The following is a 27,096-nucleotide window of genomic DNA, read 5'->3' as shown; positions in this document are numbered from 1 at the left end:
AGGTGGTGGATGTGCAGGCGCACAGTAGAAGAGCAGCAGTGGATGCTCCTGTGAGGGTGACTCCACAGAAAAGCAATTATCACCTGAGCATTACTAAGGAAATCCTGAAAACATGATCTGTTGGTGGGCCTTGAGGACTGGAGTTGGGGAACCCTGCTCTAGAGGAAGAGTCGTCCGTCAGAGCAAATGATATAAGGCTTATGATTAGAGAGGAGCTCCAGTTACTCAAGGGCTCGGATAAGGCTGGAAAACATAGGTCCAGCGTAAGGAGTAGTCAGTCAAAGAAAAAAAAGTAACATCCGGCACTGTCCCTGAGAAAGAAATACCCGCAAAGCCACTTATAACCGCTATCAGTGTGACACCTGTAACCCTTGCTGAATGGGTGCTCTATCCATGTGAAGAAAAAACATAAAATATCATAGTAGAAAAAGACAGCAGGATGGCACTCACCGTTCTCTTGAAATGATTCACTTTATTTCATATTAATAAAGCATAGGCAATGGTACGGGAGAAATGCAAAAAGACGGACGACAGCCATTTTGTGCACAATGCACTTCAACAGGTCTCAGTAAGGAGTACTTCCCCCATTTCCAATCCCTCTTCCGACGGTGACGGAGTTAAAGCTACTGATTCCTCTCAGGCATCATCGTCTGATGAAGGATGTTCATGTTTCCCCGTTGAGAGTGCCGATAATCTGGTGAAGTCAGTTCAAGGGACTATGGGGATTGCAAAGGAGGCTAGAACCACGCAGGAGGTTATGTTCGCTGGCCTCTCACAGAGGAAGAGGCGAACATTTCTGATAATGGCCGCAGTGAAGGATGTGGTCAGGAAGGAGTGGGAGAAGCAAGGACAGCGAGGGTTCCTTCCTTCAAACTCAGAGGAGATACCCCTTTGATGATGAGGACCTGACAACTTGGTCTAAGGTGCCTAAAGTAGATGTCGCAGTAGCTTCAACCTCAAAACGCTCCACCTTGCCTGTAGATGATTCCGGGACTTTGGCAGACCCCATGGATTGTAATGCAGACACGTTTAAGAGATTGTGGGAGTCGTGCACGGGGGCCTTCAAACCAGCTATCTCAACCACTTGTATGGCAAGAGCAATGCTGGTTTGGGTGGATCAACAGGAGGAGCAGATGAAGAACGGTGTCTCTAGGGACAGGTTGCTGTCATCTATCCCTCTGATCAGGGGAGCTACGGCTTATTTGGCGGATGCCTCCGCTGACTTCTTACGACTGGCGGCCAGATTGGCTGGACTGACTAATGCTGCTCGTCGTGCCTTGTGGCTAAAGGGCGGCTGGAAAGGGGATGCGCAATTCCATGTCAGCGTACCTGTTCGGCAAGGTGCTTGATGATATCCTCCGCCGCCGTCAGATCATACTTACCCCCCCCCCGGCGCATCTCTGCATCCCCCCTGCTTCTATCATGCCTTCCTTCAGTGGTACCGCTCATTAAAGTAATGAATATGCACATATTCATGACTTTAATTAGTGGTACCTTGTGACCGCTGAAGGAAGAGCTGCCGGAGGGGGTAAGCATAAGCGATATTCACCTGTCCCCACTCCATCGCTGCATGTCGCTCTGTCCTCCGCGTCCTGTCAGTGACGTTCAGGCAGCAGAGGGCACGATGACGTAGTTAGAGCGCGCCGTGCCCTCTGCCAGAACAGTCACTGACAGAGGGACCCGGAAGACAGCGGCGAGCAGCGATGGACCAGGGACAGGAGAATATCACAGGTGTCGGGGTCCTGAGCCAGCGGTGACACCGGCACCTGTCCCCCAGCGACGATAGGTGTCTTTTTTTTTTTATTAGCAGCGACATACGGGGGCATAATCTATGGAGCATCGTATGGTGCATTTTATGGGGGCATAATCTCTGGAGCATTTTATGGGGCCATAACCTTTATGGAGCAGCATATGGGGGGGCATATTATTCTATGGTGCAGCTTATGGGGCCATTATTTACCTTTGTGCAGAATTATATAGGGCGTATTTTGTATGGATCATTTTAAGGGGACATCATGAATTGTATGGCGCATTATATCGGGTGTATTTTTTGTATGGAGCATCTTATGGGGCCCATCATGAACTGAATGGAGCATTATATGGGGCTCCTGATTCAATATGGATATTCAAAAACATTTAACCGACTGATGTCTCAATTAATTTTACTTTTATTGGTATCTATTTTTTCTTTTTTTAAATTTACCAGTAGCTGCTGCATTTTCCACCCCCGGCTTATACGCAAGTTAATAAGTTTTCCCAGTTTTTTGTGGCAAAATTATGGGGGGGTCGGCTTATATACAAGTATATATGGTACATATACACAGTATAATGTCCCCACACGCACTTACACACAAACGCACGCAGACACATACATATACACACACACAAGCACGCACATGATATATATACATGCAGATAAACATACGCACAGTATAATGAAACCACACACACAGATAAACATGTAGATACAAACACGCATACACACAGTATGTTCCCACACGCACATACACAAATACGCATACACACAGTATAATGTCCCCACATACACGTACATGCACGCACAAACATACGCCTACACACGCAAGCACATACCCATACGAAGATACGCACACACAGTATAATATGCCCGTGCATACACAGATACACGCACTCACAAACACACACGCGTATACACACAGTATAATGTCATTACTAGGTTAGTAATAGGGGTGTCTACCAAGACACCCTTCCAGTACTAACCCCAGGGCTTTAGGTCAGCTGTGATTTTTGACAAATCACAGCTGACAACCCTAATACCATTCCACTGATTGCCCTGGTGCAGTGTCAATCGGGTAGAGGCGAGCAAAGCACCATAATTCACACATCTCATGCGATGCGTATAGGTATAGATCCAGTCATAGCCAAAAATGTTGGTACTCTTGAAATTGTTCCAGAAAAAGTATTTTCTCTTTTCTATTCTCCATGCTTATTGTGGCACGCACACACAAAGCAAAGATTGAGTCAACGCCTCCCCCTATTACCTGGTTTCAGGTGTGATTTTCATATTGCCCACACCTGTTACTTGTCACAGGAGAGTTTGAACGAGCATCACATGCTTGAAACAAAGTTGTTTACCCACAATTTTGGAAAAGTCAACATAATTTCACACAAAAAAAAATGGGCTGGACAAAATTGTTGGCAATTTGTCTTGTTCCAATACACACAAAGGAAATAAGTGTATGTAAACAAAACGTGTAATTGCAATAAGTTTCTGCAAGAAATACTTAGTTTTCTCAAACAATTTCAAGTGTACCAACACTTTTGGCCATGACTGTATATATTAGAGTGAGTTGGGCACTCCCTATGCCATAAAAGCCTAAAATGGCCCAGGAGTTTAGCTGTTGGCCCATGTGGCTGATGCCATTTTTATTCCATACTTTCTGTATCTAACAGCAGTGGGTGGTGCAGAGGTCCGATCACTTGTCAACCATTTAAATGTGGCCATCAAGGTTAGCAGTGTGTGAATGGCACCGTTAGCTGCGTTCGTATACCCGGTTTACATCAGCCCCCCACAACATGCTCATGTTGGATTACCATTCAGGGTCCCGGTGTGTAATCACCATATGCATAAAAGTCCAGTCTATCAAACTAGAAACATGTCAACCCATCAACATGAGGGTTGATGTTTAAAATTTGGGAGGTGTGTTAATTTAAGGGGTTAATTCGTTGTAAAAAAAATGTGGGCTCCCGCGGTAATTTGTCAATGCGGGAGCCCACACATTTTATAACAACGAATTAACCCCTTAAATTAACACCTACACCTCCCAAATTTTAAACACCAACCCTCATCTAATTATTAATGAAAGATATACAAAAAAAAAACCAAAACCATGAAATTAAATGGTTTACTGTATGTAAACTATGTGTCATTTCATGTCAGGTTGGGGAATGATTTGGCAAAAGCTGGCAATTGAATTAGCGGCTATTCTGTCAGAACTCTGTGAAATAGAAAATAGATAGATATCTATCTATTCTTTCGTTTGTGTCATAAACCCTGTCAGTGTGATTTTACTGTATCGCGCACTGAATTGCCGGCTTTTCTAGAGGACACTGGGTGCGTATTTCTCGCAAGTCACACATCTGGTCTGTGTGTAATCCGTATTTTTTGCGCACCCATAGACTTGCATTGGCGTACTACGGGCGTAGTACACTGACAATCGCAGCATGCTGCGATTGGCACGGACCGTAGAATACGCCCAAGAAATATACGGCTGTTGGGAGCAAACCCATAGAGAATAATTTGTCCGTGTGTAATGCGTGCTTTTAACGCCTCTCACTCGTCCGTATTCCTCGCCAGTGTGACCCCGGCCTTAGGCTACTTTCAGACTTGCGTTAGGAGGCGCAGCACAGGGCCACTGCTAAGCTCTGCCCCTCCTCCTGTCAGCTCCTCCTATGGGCGCATGACGCTGCATGCGATCAGTGTACCCTATATTTAGCGTTCGGTACGCTGGCTGCGCGCTGGTATGTTTTTGCCGGCGGATGCGCCCTTTTTGCGCTGCGCCGAGCGCACAAAAATTTAACACGGTGTGTCGGCGCAGCGCAAAAAGGGCGCATGCCCTGCGCCTCCTAACACAAGTCTGAAAGTAGCCTTAAGAGGGTAAAAATGCCAGAATTGCACTTTCAGTCACACCTCCATAAAAGCAATCAAAACGTACGTACCCCAAATTTGTGTCTGACAGCACAAAATAAAAGCCCTCCTACATATCAACTTACAGAAAAAATAGAAACGTTACAGCTCGGAATAAGGTGAGAAATCTCTTTAAAATTCTACATTTTTTTTTAGCAAAGCAAAAAAAAACAAAAGCAAAACTAAACCAGCCATGGTAGGTTGGCATTGCTGGAATCATGCTGACCTGGAGAATTATACTGCTGTACACTATAATGTAAAAAAAAACAAAAAAAAAAAAAACCACAAACAATGGGGGAAATTGCACTTTCATTTCTCACCATTTCTTCCAACCTGGACATTTTTCCTATCGTTCAGTACATCTTCTAGTACAATGGACAGGGTCGTGCTGTCAGAGTGACTGCAGGGTTGTAGTTTAAAACCGGACAATGCTTTTAAACAAGGTGCACTTCAGAAGGTCCATCAAATGTAGATGGTAAATTTACAAAGAAACTTTTTATTTAAGATTTGTCTGTTTACAGCATCAACGACCCATGACGAAGAGCGCTTTAATATGACAGTACACAATCACAGCTACAGCAATAAATAAATCAGATTGGCAGAAGTAAAAAAACATAGTTTTCACTTCACATAGGTTTTAATTTAAAAGTGCAGGAATCTCGGCGTACAATACAGTGAGTCATTAAATAAACAGGAACATATATTGGTGTATTCTTCTGTCTATCATCTTCATGAGGACAACAATGTCTTCACCGTTGGGCAGCTTCTCTGCCGTGGACAGAATCCTAGATCAGGTCCTGCCATGTGTCCAGGTCAGTGTCCCAACACAAAACCAGACATCCAGAAGGCGTCAAAGTATAGTTCATCCAGGTAGATGGGTAAAGTGCTGTCCAAAATGCCATTTATAAAGAAAGCCGTGTTGAAGACCCCTTGATGTGTTCCCAGTTGTTATATAAAGCATAGACACTTGTAAGAGCGAGACCAGCAAGTCCACCGCGAGCAATGCCCCGAAGGCCGGCTGTGGAGAGAAGGAACAGATATTACAACCAATTCATCTATAGGGAGCTCAGCTCCAGGACATGGCTTCTACCAAAACAAACCATTACATGGAAGTGAATATCTGTATAAAGTCCTCGCAGCAACTTCTAAATGTATAGAAAACATCTTCCCCCTACATCCTGCAAAGTTAGCGGTTAGAGGAGCAGTCAAGGACTTGTCACGGCTCATGACATTGCGTACATCCAGCCGAGGAGCTGCCGGGTGTTATCTACAGCCGATCCCAAGGAAAGGTCAATGTAGTACAAGTCCCGGACAACCCCTTTAAATGAATCCCTGCCTTTTCAAAGACATTTCACACTATTCCACAGTATGATAGGACATTCAATCATGTCAAGAAAAAAAAAAACCTTGTGAAACTTAATACAATTTTTTTTTTTTTTTTTAAGCATATTGCACTTAACGGTTGATTCAGAGTCATGCTGGACTCCCGGCCCAGGAAACTGCAATGCATTGTGGGTATCTACAGGCAGCATTATATGGTTCAATCACGTCACACAGCGGAATAGTAATAAACCACTGTCTGGTCTGCTAAAGTCCACAACAAGTAATAATAGAATAGAAGATGGCTTTCAGCTGCTGCATTCATTTTTTAGTTACTATAATTGTGCATTTCTCTCTCTATAACATAAGGGGATTTTACATGAAGTCATATCCAGATCTATCGATATAACCCATGGTACCTCCCTGTATGCAGCACCATCAGGAGCGGCCACAGCCGATGCTCAGAGATAGCGCCTGGCTGCCGGCGGCTCCCGCTTACAGTCTGGTTTCTTATCTCTGGTCTGAGGATAGCGCTCGCCCTACAGACTGCTGAGTGAGCATGCTCCATAGGCTGGTACAGATATCTTCGCTGACTAACAGCTGTCCTAAACCTCAATTATATTTTATAGATAGATGCGGCTTCCCATCTGTCAGTCTCTGGATTGTTCGCACCGCACTCTTCTGGCAGCGCTCCGTAGATTGCCTGTACTTTGCCCATTTTCTTGCCTACCCAGCACCTTTCCTTTGCAGTGGATTTGATAAGCCTCCCTTTCGTTTTGCTTAGGTTGCACCCTTTTCTCCTTCACCAACACATAAATTGTGGTCTGTGTCTTTAGTAAATAGCTGTAAAAGACAAATATTGGTTGATCTAAAACGTAATCTAGTTCATGGCAATAGAAAAAACATCAGGCTGTCATAAGGTGTTGAGTTAGCACATAATAAAATAATTAAGAGAACTGCCCTATCACACCCAGAAATACAGGTCACCTATTGATAGGACACAAACAGATTATATACAGAGGAAGGACTAACAAAAGGGAAAAACATTGTCCTTTTTTCCAATCCAGTGCTCCCGATTCATAAAGAGTCATACGCCAGGAGCGTCTGACTCCAGACATCTCAGGACTGGAGTAAATAATACCAGTCTTGATGAATCAGACCCATAGTTTGAAGCTGCGGCCAGAGACTATAGGGAAAGATCAAACTAAACCTGCGCAGCCCCCAGCTGGCTTTCCTCATCCCAGCTGATTAATAGATCCCTCACTATGCACACACATTGGAGAGACCTGTCAACCAACCTGTCACATATTTAACTTTTTTTTTTTTTCTTCCTGAAACACAAATCTTGGGGCAGCATGAATCTAATGACAGATTCCCTTTAACGTGTATGTTTCCTTTGGCTTTCAAAGTTCCCCTATAGTTTCACCGTAACTACATCTTTGGCATTGTGATATTATGTGATTCAAGCTCATCAAGCCTCATTTCCCTTATTATTTTTATTTCAAAAACTTCCCACTTCTCAGTACCTGAAAACATCAAGACATTTATGAGGACTCAGAAACATAACATCTACAAAGTAATAAGCAGATTACAAGTAACACGAGGTGCATCATGCTCCCATAGACCACACATTAGGGTGCAGTTACTTTAGAAGCAGATCTCCATTTCATTCCTTTACATGACAGATCAATGCTGGATGGCCAGGAGAAGCCATCAGCAACATCAGAAAAGCACAGAGCGACCTGAAACCAGGGTCAGAGTGACAGCAATGACCTCTGCACCACCCTCCACCAGCACTGTAACACCATTACTGGGGAGCAAACAACCACTGGGGACTAATTAGGCAGAAACTCATCCATTACAGACTTGGAGCTGGAGAGGTTTAATAGCTGCTCAGATGAGAGTGCCATCTCTGTTAGATGATCACAGGGAGTAATAAGCGAGCAGCTGGATCATGGTTATGATCAACGCCCATGCAGCACTAGCACTGATGGAACAAAGCTTTACACATTGTAATTAGAGGGTTATCCTAGTCTTTCATCAGAAGTGCACTGATCCCCAGCTTGCCAGGGTACGGTGCGCTCAAGGATAACCATTCTGAGCTCTCAAGCTGATAGAGGAGTGCAATGTGCTGAAGCAGCATGGGGCGCTCCTTGCCTAGGAAGCCAGCCAAATCTGATAAACTAGAGGTGGCTGGTAATATTGGCAACAAGCATTAAACTATACAATCAAAAATCCCTCCATCCATCCGATTTTTCAAGAAGATTTACAATTTAACAAAAAGAGACAACTCCTTCTAGCCAGGTCTATAAATACATGAATATATAGGGTCCTCCACAGCAGGAGGCGTTTCTTAAAGCTCCGGTTAGAGCCACACAGGGTTAAATAATGGTTTCTTAACCTGACAGCCCCTTTAAAGACGACAACACAACAACAGCACCTGTGGACTTGTACAGCATCCCAGTCATAGTACCAGCAGCTACAGTATTCAGGTCGTCTTCTGCTCCTCTGGACTTCTCTATGATTACACCAAAGGCACTGTAGAGTAATGCTAGACAACAGACGATAGATAATTAGAAAAAAAAAAAACACTCCAGAGGTAGGTTTAGTAAAATATTGGGGTTTTGCATTTTATGCAATCTTCTAGGTTTTCTTAGCAAAAGTAACCCTTGAGTCTTGGAAGGTTGAACAGCCATGTAGTGTGCATGTTGTAATGCCTCTCTAAGTAAATCCAGCTGGTGGATATGACCTGAATATTTCTGATGTAGGCCATGAGGAGATCACAAGCAAACATGACATGCTGATATACTGATAACATGGGATAAGAGGTCATGTTTGTATGCTTCCAGACTAGCGCTCCACACACAAATGGGAAGCGCACTCTCAAGGAAGCACTGCGCCGCCTTATGCCGCGACTGTGTCACCAAAACGGCAGCCACAGCCTGTAGCATGGAGTGGCAGCGCCTTCCTCTGCCAGCAGTGTAACACGGTCACAGTTACCACGCAACTGGACAGCTGACTACCGCTGGGTACAATAACAATCAGTCCACTTACCTAAAGACCCCAGCGTGTTGGCCCACATCGCACCCTGCCTCGTGACCATGTTCAAAATCCTAGGCAGAAGACAGGTTACTTAACACACAAGTCAAATGGGAAACCAAGGCCAGAACCAGCCATGTCCAACCTGGCAATGGCAAATTATCTCCTCAGAAGAAGGAGTTGCCTCTGAACAGGACCCGTCTACCACCGATGTAGACAATATAAATGTATGTTTCCATACTAGCACCAAACTACGGGGTACAGTTCAGCGCACTCTCGAGGAAACACAACACTGCCCAATACAAATGCACAGACCACCAGAACAGTGACTGTGCACTCCGTAAGACGGCAGCGCCTTCTTCTATCAGCAGTGTAACACAGTCAAAGGCGTAAAGTAGCGCTAGACAGTTGACTACTGCTGAGAACCAACAAATGTTACCTATAACCTGAAAGAGCGGGCCCCATCATGAACATAAGATAACACTAGCTAGTGATGAGCGAGTATACTCGTTGCTCGGGTGATCTCCGAGTATTTTGGCGTGCTCGGAGATTTAGTTTTCATCGCCACAGCTGCATGATTTGTGGCTGCTGGACAGCCTGAATACATGTGAGGAATGCCTGTTTGTTAGGGAATCTCTACATGTATTCAGGCTGTCCAGCAGCCGCAAATCATGCAGCTGTGGCGATGAAAACTAAATCTCCGAGTACATCCAAATACTCAGAGGACACCTGAGCAACGAGTATACTCACTCATCACTAAACACTACCAGTCTAGTAAAATCAAGTTTAGTTATGGAGGTCCCCAACTAGTCAATATTAAATGTTGAAATTATAGAAAGTTATAGTGAAATCTCCCTATATATCCCTGTGGAAATGGGGAGATTGGCAGCACATTGCTCATACATAAAGCTCTGTACTGCAGATGGATGCCATAGGGGCATTTACACTGCATTAATATTGGCACAAGGGCTCCTAGGAACATTTCCCAATAATCCCGCAGTGTAAACAGGCAACGAGCAGAATCGGTGATGTTATCGTTTGCTTTGTTAAAAAAGATCATAGTTCTCAGCAGAAAATTCCATGTGCAAACACGACATATGGTGCAGAGAACGGCAGCCTGTGAGCACAGAGCGGCCTGTAACTGATCACTCTGTGCACATCGTGTACACGGACTAACAGCAAACAGAGCTGATACACGGTCATTTAGTGCTGAAAGTCAGGTGGTGTTTTCCCAGCACCGCCAGATCTTAGGTCTGGGTCATTTACACTAATGCTGACCTCACTGCAAAATCACTCAAACAACTGGACCGCGTCCAGACTTCACGGGTGCCGAAAACTCCGCGCACACATTATATCTATGCAAGTATATCATAGTATCACATACTTCCATACAGTATAATACTTTCTATATATCGTGTATACACAGTCGTTTTCTTAAAGGTGATAGTGTGTCTAAGAAACAAAGTTCATATACTGCCCCCTCCTGGCTGTCACAATATTTGCAGAACACCACTGCTCAAACCTGCCAATGATGCTCTACCATCAAAATCCTCTAACCTCTTCATGATCTTGGGATTTTCCACTTGTTTTTCTTCCCCTTATTCCAAGAGCCATAACACTTATTTTTCCCATTCCCATAGCCGTATGAGGGATTGTTTATTGCGGGACCAGTTGAACTTTTGAATGATAAAAGTGCAATTCCACAATTTTTTTTTTTTTTTTTAAATTTATCATGTTCACCATGTGGTAAAACTGACCAGGCTAATGGGATTCTCCTGGACATTACGAGTATGCAGATAGCAAACATGTATAGGTTTCTTATTTATTTTTTATGGGGTGGAATAAAATTTGGGAATTAGTAGAAAAAATTTGCTTAGGTCACCTTAGCGTTTACAGATTGTTCTATAGAATTATAAAATTAAGCCAGACCATTCATGTATGCAGCGATACCAAACATGTATTTTTTATTGGGTTAAAAGGGGGGCAATTTGAACTTCTGTTATTTATTTTTTTTCATATTTTTACAGACTTTTTCTCTCACTTTTTACTGATTTCAATAGTCCTCTTAGGAGACTTGAAGTTGCAGTCATCTGATCACCTGTGCTACATATAGTAGTGCTTCAGCCCTGCTACGTGTATAGCAGAAATGATGATCTAAGAACGCTGGCCACAGGCTGGCATTCACAGGATGAACATAATGATAGGTACGGGCGTCAATTGACCCCCAGCTGTTGTGACAACCAATTTAACACACGTCGGCCGGAAGGGCATCACTCATCCCGCCCATGTCACATATCGAATGAATGAAGCACTTCCGTCCGGTGGGTGTTAAATCCCGCTTTGAAAGACTGCGGGATTTAACTGGTTAACAGCTGCAGGCGCAGCACTGCTAGACCCACGGCTGTTAAAGGCAGAGAATGACTGATTAAATCAGTTCTCATGTGTGGAACAAGATGTGGCGTGTGAGCCCACATCAATACCAGGGACATTAGCTTTAACGTAAATACATCGAAAAATTTAATGAATCAATGAATATATTGCAGTCATATTATAGGGCACTGTGTACTTACAATTGCTCTTTTTTCCCCCTTCTACCCTGTAGAAAAAGGGAGGTCAATTTTCCCTGTATGACTCAGTAACTGAAAAACAGCCCCTGGCAGGGGAGGAGTGGAGCAGCTGGGTCAGGACTTGAAGAGGGGAATGATTTATGCAGGGAAGAGAGACTTCCTGTTTCTACATAGAGCTGAGAAAACAGAAGAATTAGCTGGGTAGAAGGGCAAAAATCAGCAATTGTAAGTGCACAGCAGGGCTGTGGAGTCGGAGTTAGTTTTGGTTGGAGTCGGAGTCGGTAGAAATGTACCGACTCCAGCTTTAAAAAAAATGTATTAATATTTCATAATTGAACTTTCATATGAATTTTATAAATGTTACTCAAATATATATGTTCTATCAAACTATGAACAACAGTGATAAGCAGTTCTGCTGGAGATAGAGACATTTCTTACTTCTTGTGTGTCACTGTTCTCCACTGCCCTTATCTAATCTTATACTTGGTTGACCTCATGCTGCCCCAACCCCCCTACTTACAATGTATGAAACTGAAAGTGAAAATGTGTTGCAAATTCTTAGCAGTAAAGCTCCTCCTCTAGACTAGATCATACTAGGTGTGCGTCTTCCAAGCATCTCACAGCTGCCTGCTACTCAGAAGAGGAAGACTGTAAGAAGTATTATCCTTTCAACAAACTTTGCATCAGTTAACTGTGAGTACATGAGGAATAATAACAGTATTACTGACCACTATATCAGTTGTACGACCTGCCAATAATTTTGTACAATTGTTTTTAGGAAAAACAATTGTCATTTGGATTGTGAATGCAGAATTAAAAACCTGAGAATGTCAAAGAAGCATCACATTAAATCAGCTGTATTTGAACATTTCACCATCACTCAAGATAGAAAACATTATGTCTGTCAGTGTATGACAAATGATCCAGACGAAAACAAATGCTGTGAAGCCAAGATGAGTGCATATTCAGGCAAAGATAAAAATGCTCCTACCAGAGCTTCTAATCTAAAGAGACATTTACAGCGCTTTCATCCAGAAGTACTGAAAGCAGTGGATGAGAAAGACTGCATCCAAACCAATGAACCAGTGCCCAGCTCTTCCAGCCAAACAAAGGAGCAGAGAACTTTGCAGCCATCAGTTGCAAGATATTTTGTCAGTGACAAAGTTACTGTGACAATGACAGTAGATACATTTAAAAAACAGATCATAGCGCTTGTTGTAAAGGATAGTGTGCCTATTTCATTATTTTCACGACCAGCTTTTATGTGTCTGAATGGGGAAATGGCCCGCAAGCTTGGTGTTTCTCTGGAGAGAGAGAGTGTATTAGAAAATTAGTAATCGAAGAAGCTTTTAAACAAAAGGAAGAACTTAAAAAAAACTCTCAAGGGACGCTTTCTGTTTCTTAAAATGGATGCCTGCATACGTCACAGAGTGAACTATTTTGCCATCAATGTCCGATTTGTTTGTGACAAAAATGAAATAGTTACCAAGACATTGGCAGTAAAAGACACCAAAGCTCATCACACCAGTGAGTTTCTCCAGGTCTTGGTGGAAAAGGTTCTGCAAGACTATGAACTTAAAAAAGAGCAAGTTCTTTCTGTCGTAACTGACAATGCTTCAAATATGATAAGTACTATTAAGCTAATGAATGAGAGTAATGATGGTGACCAGCAGCTAGAAGAACATTCTGGGTCCACAGACACAGAAATGTTTGAAATAGAGGAACACAGTATTGTAACTGAGGAGCAAACTGAAGTTGCTTCAGATGAACAGCAACATGATAGTTTAGATGATCTTGTTGAAACTGTGTCAATATGTTCTTTCATTCATCACATGCGCTGTGTTGTGCATACGCTACAGCTGGCTATAAGAGACAGTCTGCAAGAAGGACATGCTGCTGCACTGACTGGCAAGGTGAGAAAATTGGCTACTGTTGCCAGAACCCCTAAAGTTGACTCAATTTTGAAGAGACGTGCTGGAAAAGGGGCAATTATTGATCAAGCCACACGATGGGGCAGTACTTACTTAATGATTCAGCGCTTGGTTGAACTGAAAACCTTTCTTGTAGACATGGCTAACCCTCAACTGACGCTAAATGAAAGTCAGTGGAATCAGGTGACTGAGCTGGAAAAATTGCTAGAGCACCCATTTACAGTGACTAAAAAATTACAAGCAGAGGACTTAACTCCAGGTATTTTCTTAAAGGAGTGGAAGAACCTGATGTTTCGCCTGTCCCAAAGAGGAGGGTTAATTGCAAGTGGCATTGCTACATCAATGAAACGGAGAGAGGAGCTACTATTACAAAATAACATTCTTTTGGCAGCTGTTTATGTAGACCCAATGCATCGGATTCTTCTAGATGATCAATAGCTAAGTAAAGGAAAAGAAGCTCTGTTTGACATAGCAGTAAGGATGAAAGGGTTGCAGAACAGTCAGGAGGAACAAGAAGAATTTGGTCATCCTGCCACATCTTCACCCTCATCATCAACTGATGAAGAATTTAATTTCGAAAAATATTTGGATCACAAGGACCGTGCAAAGCGTTCCCGCATAGAAGAGTCATCCCCATCAAGGAACACAGCCAGTACATTTCAGCAGAATTTTTCATGTGCACTAAAAGAAATTGAGAAATTTGACCGTTCATCAAAAATAACAGTGCAACAAGCGATTCCTCTGTATCCTGACATTGTCAGAGATGTTGCCCGAGTGGTTACTGCTTTGCCACCAACACAAGTTAGTGTAGAGAGGTTGTTCTCTGCTCTCAAAATAATTAGATCAGATTTGAGGGCATCCATGAAGGAGGATCTGACAGAGGCAATACTTTTTCTGAGGACAAATTTATAGATTTCTTCTTATTAACTGCATAAAAGTGTTTATTGCATATTTACTTACAGTTTAGAAAAGTTTATAAAAGTTATTTGCTATATTCTAATTGTATTCTAATAAATGTAGTTTTTGCTCTAAGTGGTCTGATTACTTATATGATGGTGAGAAACTGAATAAGCACGATGTTTAATATTTTACAACAGTAAATTTGTTGTTATGAATTGGCCATTTATGAAGGAGTCTGAGCCGGAGCCTGATAAAATCCAGGAGTCGGAGTCGCAACTGTGGCTTACCGACTCCACAGCCCTGGTGCACAGTGCTATATAATTGATGACTGAAATACATTAGGAGGCTAAAAACTTTGATGGCAAGAGTGCTTTGTAAACTATTAAAGGGGATTTTCCAATACTTCGGTGGATTTTGGAAATCTCCCTTGGTTCATGAGATGAATGAAAGCCTCTCCTAGACTAAGGGGAGATACTGGTTTTTATACTATTCTCTGCCTTATTACCCTAAGGTATACAACACTTCATTCCTTAGCACCACATTGATGAATGGGCCAATAGTTTGACCCCAGTAATAATACCTTACTTACTGCACATTCTTAGGTTTGGACCACACCATGTTCTGTGTCTCTTTTAGACCGAGACGCAGGCCATTAACTGCACCAAACGCGGCTCCTGGAAAACAAACATTACTTCTCAGAGGAAAGCAGCCATTGGCCATGACCTCACATATGGCATTTAAAGAGCAATGCCGAAATAACAGCTTCAGGGGATCTTCACCCGCTATCAATAACACAGGTCAACGAAAAAAAATTTTTTTTCTGGTGTCCAAAATATTTTAATGAATTTGGGGTATTTTTGGGGTGCTGATTCTGAATATGTCATCAGTTTTGCCAGATTGGCTCAAGTTTTTGAGATTTTTGGTATCTTATTTATAGCACTTGTTGGTAAATGCGACGCATCATCTCATTAATTTCTTTGGATTAGTACTTGAACTGAGCAGTTCTCAATATAGTTTTGTGTTAATTAGTGTTCTAAAAGTTTGTTCATAGCTTGATTTTTGCACTAACTTTATGTTGTTGTCTGTTTTCCAGTGAAAAGCATGAACTCATCATGAAGAAGTTGTCTTAACGATCCAGACTCATTCTGTTACATTTGTGGTGAATATACACTGCCAAAACATAGAAGAAACATAACACACTTCGTAAAAAAAGTGTATTTTGCCTATTTTGGGGTTATGCTTGGGGACCAAGACAAGTTTTGGGCACCACACATAGTGTGCAAAGCATGTATCGAATTATTACGAAAATGGAGCAAAGGACAAAGAAAAAGCTTCAAATTTGGTGTTCCAATGGTGTGGAGAGAGCCAAAAAATCATCATGATGACTGTTATTTCTGTGCAGTGCAAGTGCAAGGATTCAATAAGCATAAGAAACGAAAATGGGAGTAACATGGAATCTGCAAGAAGGCCTGTCCCTCATTGTGAAGATGTGCCTGTACCTGTGTTTACCATAAATAACAGTCATCATGATGATTTTTTGGCTCTCTCCACACCATTGGAACACCAAATTTGAAGCTTTTTCTTTGTCCTTTGCTCCATTTTCGTAATAATTCGATACATGCTTTGCACACTATGTGTGGTGCCCAAAACTTGTCTTGGTCCCCAAGCATAACCCCAAAATAGGCAAAATACACTTTTTTTACGAAGTCTGTTATGTTTCTTCTATGTTTTGGCAGTGTGTATTCACCACAAATGTAACAGAATGAGTCTGGATCGTTAAGACAACTTCTTCTTGATGAGTTCATGCTTTTCACTGGAAAACAGACAACAACATAAAGTTAGTGCAAAAATCAAGCTATGAACAAACTTTTAGAACACTAATTAACACAAAACTATATTGAGAACTGCTCAGTTCAAGTACTAATCCAAAGAAATTAATGAGATGATGCGTCGCATATACCAACAAGTGCTATAAATAAGATACCAAAAATCTCAAAAACTTGAGCCAATCTGGCAAAACTGATGACATATTCAGAATCAGCACCCCAAAAATACCCTAAATTCGATGAAATATCTTTGGCACCAAAAATGCTGTTGACCAGTGTAATAATTACATAAAAAAATATCCTAACCGAGATGTTAGGAAATAGCTGTGCGATTCCAGACTAGCACCAAACAGAAGGTCCTGAGAAGCGCACTCTCAAGGAATCACACCACCACTAAATGCTAGTATGACCTGTCACCAGAACGGTAACGACAGCCACCAGCACTGGGCAGCAGTGACTTTATCTGCCAGCAGTGTAACACAGTCACAGGCAGCACCGGACAGCTGACTACCGCTGGGTAGGTACATTTATTCTATGTGCAGACCGGTTATGGTTGGATCAAGTCTTCAGATAGGATAGACCGTTAAAGATAATTTCTGGTCAGATCATCAAAGGGTTGCTCCATCATCACTTACTTCTACAATCAGAGCAGAGTGCCACTGAAGATGTAGTGTCCACAGGTGCCAGCCAGGATATGTGCACGGCCAGCAGCATTGTGCACCAGTCCTACTCATTGGGCTAGGAGCTATGCCCGACATCTGCAAGCTGTACACATGTCCTAGGAGGCACCCATCGTCAGGACAAAAAAATAAAAGTGAACTTAAGTTAATCAAAGCTGAAACTCCCTGAGAACAGTACAAAGCACATAGCTATACTGCAACATGTCAGGTGCAAGTCAAAAATACCCCCAGAAGAGCATCTGGGAATACGTGCAACATGATCAGCATGTCAGCAAGCATTGTGCTTTACTGAGGCTCTTCAGCAATAGCAGCGTCAGCAAACAGGTGGCATCTGTCCATGGCTGAAGGACTGTGTGGTTTGTATGGATAGAAGTCACCAGCACGGTCACCCCTTACAGTCACCAGCTCCTACAGTACGCTTCTTTAATGGGATAGTGCGCAGGCAACTGGAAGGGAACATGACGGCAGGTAGACAGCTAGAAAAGCTCAATATAAATGGGTGGCCCCAAAGAAGAAATATAACCTGCCACAGGAAGGGCGATGTCATGAGCACTCCCTGGGATAGTGATGTGCCAAATAAAACCTGAAGACTTCTGCCAATCACCAGCACCACTGGAGTAATGTTTGGCTTCATATTTCTTAAACTCTTGTTAATGAAAAGATTATTTTTGGGGAAAAAATAAAAATAACTTCTGAAGAAAGCGCAAGTCGAGGTGTGTTTTTAAGTGTAATTCCTCTAGCTACAGAAAAGTCTTCATCATAGAAGATTTCACACTACAAACCTGTCATACAGCAGCCTCCAATAGTGAAAAATGCCAGCTCAAATCTGCCACGAGTCTTATTGGCTCCGGTTGGTAAAATGAATTCATCAGTATCCTACAGGACGACAAATGTATCATCATGGAGGAAGAGGAGGATTGCTCAATGTCATTATGGGCAAGACATTTATAAACCTTAGTGGGTTACTTTCCTGGGAATACAATCAATTTTGACAAAAGTGCCACATACACAAGAGTCATTCTACATACTGTACTCCCGTAGGCATTGTACCAGGTCTGGTAGTTATTCCCTACCCTTAGGAGAAAAGATAACTCCCTGATCACTGGGATGTACAGATGCACGACCTACGCTCCAATTAGATGGCTCTTCAGAGCCTGTTGGAATTGCTAGGGTCCCAGTGGTCAGACCCCAAAGAGATCAGGAAGATATCCCTTATCCCATGGAGAGGGGGTAACTTTCAGGTTTGGTGCAACCTGATCAAGTCATTACATTTTCTTTCACCTTTCATAGAATTAGTTATTGAGGCTCCAGGATGAGGGAGCGACACTGACCACCATTGTCCCCATGACATTGAACACAGTGTGGTGGAAATCTTAATACATTGTGTACAGTGGACTTACCTGCACTAAGTACCTTGGATCCACATTTAAATACGGTGAAAGAGGGCTCATCCCGGTTACTAAAATAAAAGTGAAAAACGGGCATTAACTTAAACAATCATTTCTATCAGGTGATCTATCAGACTCTTGCTTGTAATGAAAACGTCCTGGGGGGGTGTGTTCTGGCACTGAAATGAGAACTGGTCGTTTCCTCCTACTGTACTAAAAACATGCCCTCTATAGCAACAACCCCATCCCTCCATAGCAACAGGCCCTCCCCGACCACATGAAGAAGCCTATCCCTCCTCACACAGTAACAAATCCTCCCCCTCTAGCAGCCTCAGTGCAGAGAGCACCTAGCTGCTCCTCCCCCAGACAAACGCTGAACAGTGATCTATGGAAAGTGAAACTATTGAGCAGGAAACAAAGTCAAAAGCCCTACTAGAATCCTTATGGGACGCACAATTTAGTGGTATCTTTACATGATATCACTAAATATGGGTGACAGATTCCCTTTAAGGAAAAATTTCCCTTCATAAACGGTTTCTATCTATGTACTATATTGATGCAAACCATTAGGGCAGCACAGTGACTCAGTGGTTAGCACGTTAGCCTTGCAGCGCTGGGGTCCTGGGTTCGAAGACAACATCTGCAAGGAGTTAGTTTGTTCTCCCCATGTTTGTGTGGGTTTCCTCCAGGTTCTCCGCTTTCCTCCCACATTCCAAAGACATACCAATAGGAATTCTAGATTATGAGCCCCAATGGGGACAGCGATTATGTCTGTAAAGCGCTGGGGAATGAATTAAAATAAATAAACCATAGAATATAGTAAAGAGGTTGTCAGCAATACAAAGATTAAGAAAAATACACATTACCCATGGATAGAGGTCACAGCTGACTCAAATGGTAACTGCACACAGTCTCCCCTCACCACAGGGAATTTTTCCCTTAAACGCTAATCTCCATCTAATAATTTGCTGTTCTATTCTTGATATATGCGTTTCTGGGCAACAGCAGTAATCAGCAAATATAGGTGAACATTAATATTTCCTATTTTTTACATTTTATTTATTTTTCCATGTAAATATCACTTGCTATTCGAATTAGTCCCATGTCTAGCCGATTCCTTATACTCCACTAATTCAGCATAGACTACTTATTGCCCCACTCTGAGTAATGTTAATTATATTATTTATGAGGAAACATATTGCCTGCAGCTGTCTTCCCTCAGTTTGGTATAAGGCACCATTTTAAATGTATGGTGTATATGGTTAAAATAGAGTTGAATTTTATATTTTCTATTGTCTAAGGCTACTTTCATATTAGCGTCTTTGTGCACTGCGCATCATGCGTTTATGCGCATTCATTCGCTAGTTGTCAAACCAGTGTCTACACGTTTACTCCTAAAACGCATGCGTACGCGAACGCATGCGTTTGACGCCTTTGGACGGACCTAAAAATTCAACAGGTTGCGTCTGGCGCATCTAGACGCACACCTTGAAAAAAATGGATGCGCACCAAAACGCAGACGAACGCATGCAAACACAAGACCATGCGTACGCTGTTATGAATGGGTCACCGAGGATGATAGCAGGCCCAGGCTAAGCCACAGAAAACCAGAGAGGTTGGTAACTAAGCGGATGCAGACCCCTGATCCTGTCCACACAACTAGCAGTAGCCGTGGAGCGTTCCTACGATGATACTAAGCCTAAAGCTTTTTTTTTTTATTCATTTCATTGTGCATTCAGTGCATATATGGGTGTGATCGCCCTCTTTCGGAGCTGGGAAAACCATCCTGTCTGGCCTATGCTTTTACTGGTGGGTCAGTCCCTCGATCCTTGTTCACATTCACGCCGCTTGGCAAGTGAAAAGGTTTTAAATACTAGAGTAGGGACTGTCCCACAAGGGTTGCCATGACGTGGCGGGATGGCTTGTACATTATTTTGATCAAAATTATGTTTACTAAATACCCTTATGCATTATTTGCAGTTTATTTTTTACTTTTTATTTCAGGATATTTGTGCTTTTTGTTTTCTCTGGTTAATGGTCATGTGTTAATATGGACTTACATTGTGCATACACATTATTTTACTTTCTCAGTTCAGACTCCATTTTTTTTTTAAGCCTAAAGCTTACCTACGATGATCCTAAGCCTAAAGCAAGAAAGGGGAAATCTAAACTGCCCTGGAGAAGACCCCAAAGGAATAGATAGCCCCCAAACATATATTGTCGGTGAGACAAGATGAAAACACAAACGCAGGCAGAAAAATAGACTGAGCAAACGATGGGGCCCACACTGACTAGACAGGACAGGAAAGGAAAGACACTGTCTGCAATCACGCAAAAAACCCTGCAAAAAGTCCAACACGTCTGATGCACAAAAACACTGAAGTCGCACGACTTCGCCCCCACTATATCAGCACTCTGGTATATTCTGAAAGTAAAGAAAAAAAGACCAATATAAAAGGGGACAAAACAAACTGGCACAAGCCAGAGCTGGCTGACCCGCACAAAACAAAGATAAACAAAACCAGATCAAATGCAAACAGAATAGCAAATGAACCACTTAGCTGAACATGCAGGGAAAGAGCAGGAGACATCAGACCTCAGGAGGAACAGGAAGAAAATCACCAGCAGGGATAGAGCGAGTCAGCTGTCTTAAATCCCAATCACAAACCCCAGATCTCCAATCGTCTTCCTCATTATCAGGTGGCAAGCCTCTGTCAATCAGATCAGCTTCACTACCTCCAGTAACCACCAGAGGGAGCCCAGAAAGAACTCTCAATCTGACCAGCTCCACTATCTTCAGTAATCACCAGAGGGAAGCCAGAGAGAATCCACAACAGTACGCCATGTTAAACATAGGTACGCACGACGCGCTGCACAAAAAAAAAAAAAGGCTAATGTGAAACCAGCCTAACACTTCTTGATGTTGACACGACTAATTTTTCCATGGGATGAGGATGGTTTATTTTGACATTTTGAGCAGACACATGGATATTAGTGGCTTGCTGGAGGTCATTTTGCAGGGCTCTGACACTGCTCCTCTTTTCACAAAGGAGGTAGCAGTCCTGCTGCAAGGCTGCTGCCCTCCTACAGCTCCTCCATGTCTCCTGGTATCTGCTCCATGTTCTGGACACTGTGCAGACACAGCTACTCTTCTTACCACAGCCCACATTGATGTGCCATCCTGGATGAGCTGCACTACATGAGCAACGCCTTTGGGTTGTAGACACCGCCTCATGCTGCTGTACCTCTAGGGGTGAGAGCAGTGACAAAATGCAAGTGACCAAAACAACCAAAAAGGATGAAAATAGAAATGGTTCTGTAGGGATGACCACAGACAATTCCTTTATAGGGGTTGTCTTGGTAATTGCCCATCATTTCTGCCTATTGTCTGTTCCATTTGCACAACAGCAGGACATATGGATTCACAGTCGGTGTTGCTTCATAACTGAACAGGATGATTTCACAGAAGTGTGATTTACTTGGAGTTACAATGTGTTGTTCAAGTGTTCCATTTATTTTTTTGAGCAGTGTTAATTCTAAAAACTTTGGTATATATCCTTCATATCTTTAATATTTAGAAAATCAGACATCCTGGAATCTTCACAGTGACCACTAAGCCTAATACTACACTCATACGTCTGGTTCTTTTCAGCAGCCACATGTTCATAGGCGGCAATGGATTGGCTCCGACACACAGACTTCTATAGGGGAGCTTTGTAGACATGCTCTGATCAGCACAATAATGTGAATGGAGGGGGAGCAGGGTCAGGGTGATATCACTGTATGTGCGTGTGTTACCAGCTGTGTATAGAGGTGTTCCTTATCATTGTAATCCCGTCTGTGATCCTAACGAGACAGAACAGGAAGTGGGAGCCTATCAAATAAACAGTGATGGGAGAAATACAATAATTTAAAATAAAACCCCAATTTAAACAATTGGACATGTTCTGATGACTGTTCCTTAAAGTTGGCACAGAGGCTTGTCTCCCCCACTGAGGATACATGCATGTTCAACCCAAGTGTACACCAATATCTATCTATCTATACACACACACACCTTATCGTGTCTGTAACCGAAATCGCGGGCCGCTGACTGGTCACGGCTGCCAGGCCGCAACCAATCAGCGACAGGCGCAGCTGTTTGTAACGGTAAGCTGCGCCTGCCGCTGATTGGTCGCGGCTGCCAGGTCGCGACCAATCAGCGGCAGGCGCAGGCCTTAATCTGTAAAAAAGAGAAAATTAAAAAAAAAAAAAAAAAATTTATTCTCACCTTCCAACGGCCTCCTGTCTTCTTTCCACGCGCCCGGCCTCGCGTTCCCAGTAATGCTTTGCGGTTTAGACCGCTGATGACGTCACTCTCGCGAGAGCGAGAAAGAAGACCGACGTCACCAGCGGTCTAAGCCGCAAAGCATTACTGGAAACGCGAGGCCGGGCGCGTGGAAAGAAGACAGGAGGCCGTTGGAAGGTGAGAATAACTTTTATTTTGTAATATTTTTGTACAGGGCCGCGGCAGTGATTGGTCACGGCTACACAGAAAGTGGCGTGAAGGCAACCATGCATACCAGGATTGGGGGGTGAGGGGGACCATGCATACCCCAAAAGGGGGGTAAGAGGACCATGCATACCCCATACATACCAGGATTGGGGGGTGAGGGTGAGCATACATACCAGGATTGGGGGGTGAGGGTGAGCATACATACCAGGATTGGGGGGTGAGGGTGAGCATACATACCAGGATTGGGGGGTGAGGGGACCATGCATACCAAGAAAGGGGGGTGAGGGGACCATGCATACCAAGAAAGGGGGGTGAGGGGACCATGCATACCAAGAAAGGGGGGGTAAGAGAACCATGCATACCAGGATTGGGGGGTGAGGGGACCATGCATATCAGGAAAGGGGGGCGAGGGGACCATACATACCAGGAAAGGGGGTGACGGTGAGCATACATACCAAGAAAGGGGGGTGAGGGGACCATGCATACCCCAAAAGGAGGGTAAGAGGACCATGCATACCAAGAAAGGGGGGTGAGGGGACCATGCATACCCCAAAAGGAGGGTAAGAGGACCATGCATTCCAGGATTGGGGGGTGTCAGGGGACCATGCATTCCAGGATTGGGGGGTGTCAGGGGACCATGCATTCCAGGATTGGGGGGTGTCAGGGGACCATGCATTCCAGGATTGGGGGGTGTCAGGGGACCATGCATTCCAGGATTGGGGGGTGTCAGGGGACCATGCATTCCAGGATTGGGGGGTGTCAGGGGACCATGCATTCCAGGATTGGGGGGTGTCAGGGGACCATGCATTCCAGGATTGGGGGGTGTCAGGGGACCATGCATTCCAGGATTGGGGGGTGTCAGGGGACCATGCATTCCAGGATTGGGGGGTGTCAGGGGACCATGCATTCCAGGATTGGGGGGTGTCAGGGGACCATGCATTCCAGGATTGGGGGGTGTCAGGGGACCATGCATTCCAGGATTGGGGGGTGTCAGGGGACCATGCATTCCAGGATTGGGGGTTGAGGGGTAGCATGCATTCCAGGATTGGGGGTTGAGGGGTAGCATGCATATATGGATTGGGGGTGAGAGAACCATACATATCAGGACTGGGGGTGTGCATTATTATTAAATCTGCAAAAATAAACTGCTTATATATTTTAGAATACCTGATGCGTCAGAATCGGGCCACCATCTAGTCTACAATAAAAGTCTCACTGTACGGCCAGCTGTAGTAGGTTTTAATTTGGGTGTTTGGGAGCCGCCAATCTACAGAAAGCCTGGTCTGGGAGATGTCCAGTGCCATCCTCACTGTTGCTGGAGGTGATTGTCAGGACTTTTCCACAGTGAGACACCCGCCAGTCATCCTGGAGAGGCACAGATTGGTCTCGTCTCTATGATCTCCGACCAGTTCCAACTGTATTTTCTCTAAAAAGCCACAGTGTTTCAGAGAAATATATAACTGACTGCAATGAAGAAACCAGTGTGATTCATGCCGCTTCCACTTGGGCAGCACGAATATGATGACAGGTTGCTCTTAACATAGATTATCAAATTGGTGAGGGTCTGAATACTAGAATGCCACCAGTCAGCTGTTTTCACTGCTCAGTACCGTAATCCACTCCTATTTATTTGATTTCAGCCAGATCTGCAGTACCCAGCAATGATCCCCTCACAGCTGACGAAGCTGTACCATTAAGATCTGCTAACTTCTGCCCAGATCCTGAGACTAGCTGACAAATGTGGCTGCCGGGTGTCGGACCCCTACCAACCTGATAGTGTCACCCCATCATCGGGAGACCTCATGATTGTAATAGTGGATCAACACGCACTAAAGGCCCATTTAGAGGAGGCAATCAACCAACGATCAAGCAGCTACTTGGACTTTCCTCCCCTGGACTGCTGAATCTAACTGAATTACCGCCCGGGTATTGCGGACTACACACCGGGTGAGATTGTTCCTTACTTTATTTACTAATGTTTACATAGTAATCATACTGGTGGCTTGATCCATATCGTGGCATATGTCATACACTTCTTTGCACTAGCATGCAGAGGAAGGGTGATGATATTTTTGCTTCTCTTAGGTACTATGTGCTGCACTTGTTCCTGCTGGTTTGTTGCAAGCTCAAATAACTATGAATGTGATACATCACAAAGTTAATCACTGAGCTGGGCTGGTACAGTCCCCATTGATGTGGAACTCATTTTCCACATTGAGTCCCACTTTTGGTCTATATCTCTATAGGTTTGTTTCTTGTATTTCATCTGACCAACGGAGTTATTAAAAGTTATTTTTAAATTTAATTTTTCTACCACTACTTACCGGGCTGCCTGTATGTACGCTCCCCAGAGGGGGCGCCGCCGGGCCGCACGCTCCCCACCCCAGAGGAGTGGGCGCCGCCGCACGCTCCCCACCCCAGAGGAGGGGGCGCCGCCGCACGCTCCCCACCCCAGAGGAGGGGGCGCCGCCGCACGCTCCCCACCCCAGAGGAGGGGGCGCCGCCGCACGCTCCCCACCCCAGAGGAGGGGGCGCCGCCGCACGCTCCCCACCCCAGAGGAGGGGGCGCCGCCGCACGCTCCCCACCCCAGAGGAGGGGGCGCCGCCGCACGCTCCCCACCCCAGAGGAGGGGGCGCCGCCGCACGCTCCCCACCCCAGAGGAGGGGGCGCCGCCGCACGCTCCCCACCCCAGAGGAGTGGGCGCCGCCGCACGCTCCCCACCCCAGAGGAGGGGGCGCCGCCGCACGCTCCCCACCCCAGAGGAGGGGGCGCCGCCGCACGCTCCCCACCCCAGAGGAGGGGGCGCCGCCGCACGCTCCCCACCCCAGAGGAGGGGGCGCCGCCGCACGCTCCCCACCCCAGAGGAGGGGGCGCCGCCGCACGCTCCCCACCCCAGAGGAGTGGGCGCCGCCGCACGCTCCCCACCCCAGAGGAGGGGGCGCCGCACGCTCCCCACCCCAGAGGAGGGGGCGCCGCACGCTCCCCACCCCAGAGGAGGGGGCGCCGCACGCTCCCCACCCCAGAGGAGGGGGCGCCGCACGCTCCCCACCCCAGAGGAGGGGGCGCCGCACGCTCCCCACCCCAGAGGAGCCTCCGTCCCATGGACGCCATGTAGGAGCAGCTCCTCTCCTGCCCCTGGAGGTGCCGTGGTCTCCTATCTGGATCACCATGGTTGCGGCCGGTCCACTGCACGCCACGACCTCCTCCCAAGGCCACGTGTGATCTGCCCTCTCCGTCCATACTTACACGGCACGCCAGCCAGGTCAGACTGAGAATAGCCGGGGGATCCTCCGAATATGCCGCCGAGTCCTCCCCGGCCCCCGGGGTGGTTGTTGGTGTCCATCTCTCGGTGAGCCCGGCCTCGTGTCTCACTCTCCCGTCTCTGACCTCTCCACTGCAGCCGTAAAAGAGAGCGCTTCCGGCGTCCCCTCCTTCTCTTCTTACGGATCCTGTTTTGCGATAGTTTCCATGCTTTACGGCTCTCGCTTCGCTATATTTGCTTTACTTCTCGGCTGTATCTTCTTCCTGTGTCGGCAATGACGGCGAAGTGCGCATGCGTGCTCGACATGCTGGCCAGGGTCACCAGTCCTCAGAGTCCTTGTGTATGGCATGTGTTCTCAGTATGGGGCAGCACCCCTCACCGACCCCATAGGGGAACACATTTTGATGACCCCTGACAGTGTAGCATTGATATGAAGCAGACCCTGCGGTTACAATGTCAGAAATTTCAGCAGAGTGAAGGTTTAGGCTGAGTGCAGCGTACTTTTTTGCCCTGCGGATATTTCCACGCAGAATTGACCTGCATTTTTCCTGTGGATTTCTTCCATTTTTAATGCGGTTTTCCCCTGCGGTTTTCCCCCTGCGGATTTGGAGACAGGGGAGGTGGAAAACCGCACAAAAGAAGTAACATGCTGCGGATTTTGTACCCGCAGGAAAACCGCGCGGAAACATCCGCAGCGTCTGCACAGCGGGTTTTTTTTTTACATTGATTCACATTATACTGTAAATCACACTGGATCCGCAGCGTTTCTGCGCGGTAACAGCCGCTGCGGATCCGCAGGAAGTCTGCATCGTGTGCACACAGCCTTACACAGAATTTTGTTCTGTGATCTTCACTGTGAGTTCAGTGCCAGAAGCCACATTAAAGGAAACCTGTCACCATTTTTTTGGCCTACTAGGTAAAAATATTTGAGTGTCAGCCATGCGTTCCACAACTAGTTCTGAAACCCCCTGACTCTCCACCTATCACCCACATAAACCTTTCTTGTTTGTCCCGCGCTGTA

General features: G+C 45.0%; 1 protein-coding gene and 3 non-coding genes across 4 annotated transcripts; all 4 read right to left on the bottom strand.

Annotated features, from left to right (window-relative positions):
• Nucleotides 1-5,142: 5,142 nt before the first annotated feature.
• Nucleotides 5,143-26,299, bottom strand: LOC141088678 (mitochondrial import inner membrane translocase subunit Tim23). The gene is made up of 7 exons (XM_073574845.1): nucleotides 26,060-26,299; nucleotides 18,330-18,388; nucleotides 17,712-17,805; nucleotides 15,013-15,097; nucleotides 9,041-9,099; nucleotides 8,427-8,537; nucleotides 5,143-5,684 (listed from the first exon to the last, which is right to left on the bottom strand). The coding sequence occupies exons 1-7, from the start codon at nucleotides 26,154-26,156 to the stop codon at nucleotides 5,569-5,571; spliced, it is 621 nt and encodes a 206-aa protein (XP_073430946.1). The 5' UTR covers nucleotides 26,157-26,299; the 3' UTR covers nucleotides 5,143-5,568.
• LOC141088765 (small nucleolar RNA SNORA74) lies at nucleotides 8,821-9,016 on the bottom strand. Its single transcript, XR_012232057.1, has one exon. It is a non-coding gene; the product is annotated as a small nucleolar RNA SNORA74 (small nucleolar RNA).
• On the bottom strand, nucleotides 9,250-9,448 carry LOC141088766 (small nucleolar RNA SNORA74). The gene has a single exon (XR_012232058.1). It is a non-coding gene; the product is annotated as a small nucleolar RNA SNORA74 (small nucleolar RNA).
• LOC141088767 (small nucleolar RNA SNORA74) lies at nucleotides 16,573-16,767 on the bottom strand. Its single transcript, XR_012232059.1, has one exon. It is a non-coding gene; the product is annotated as a small nucleolar RNA SNORA74 (small nucleolar RNA).
• Nucleotides 26,300-27,096: the final 797 nt, after the last annotated feature.

The sequence above is a fragment of the Dendrobates tinctorius genome, unplaced genomic scaffold (genome assembly GCF_039654945.1).
Source record: "Dendrobates tinctorius isolate UK_male_01 unplaced genomic scaffold, ASM3965494v1 ptg000040l, whole genome shotgun sequence".
Classification (NCBI taxonomy): Eukaryota; Metazoa; Chordata; class Amphibia; order Anura; family Dendrobatidae; genus Dendrobates; species Dendrobates tinctorius.
This window is presented reverse-complemented; position numbering and strand designations above follow the sequence as displayed.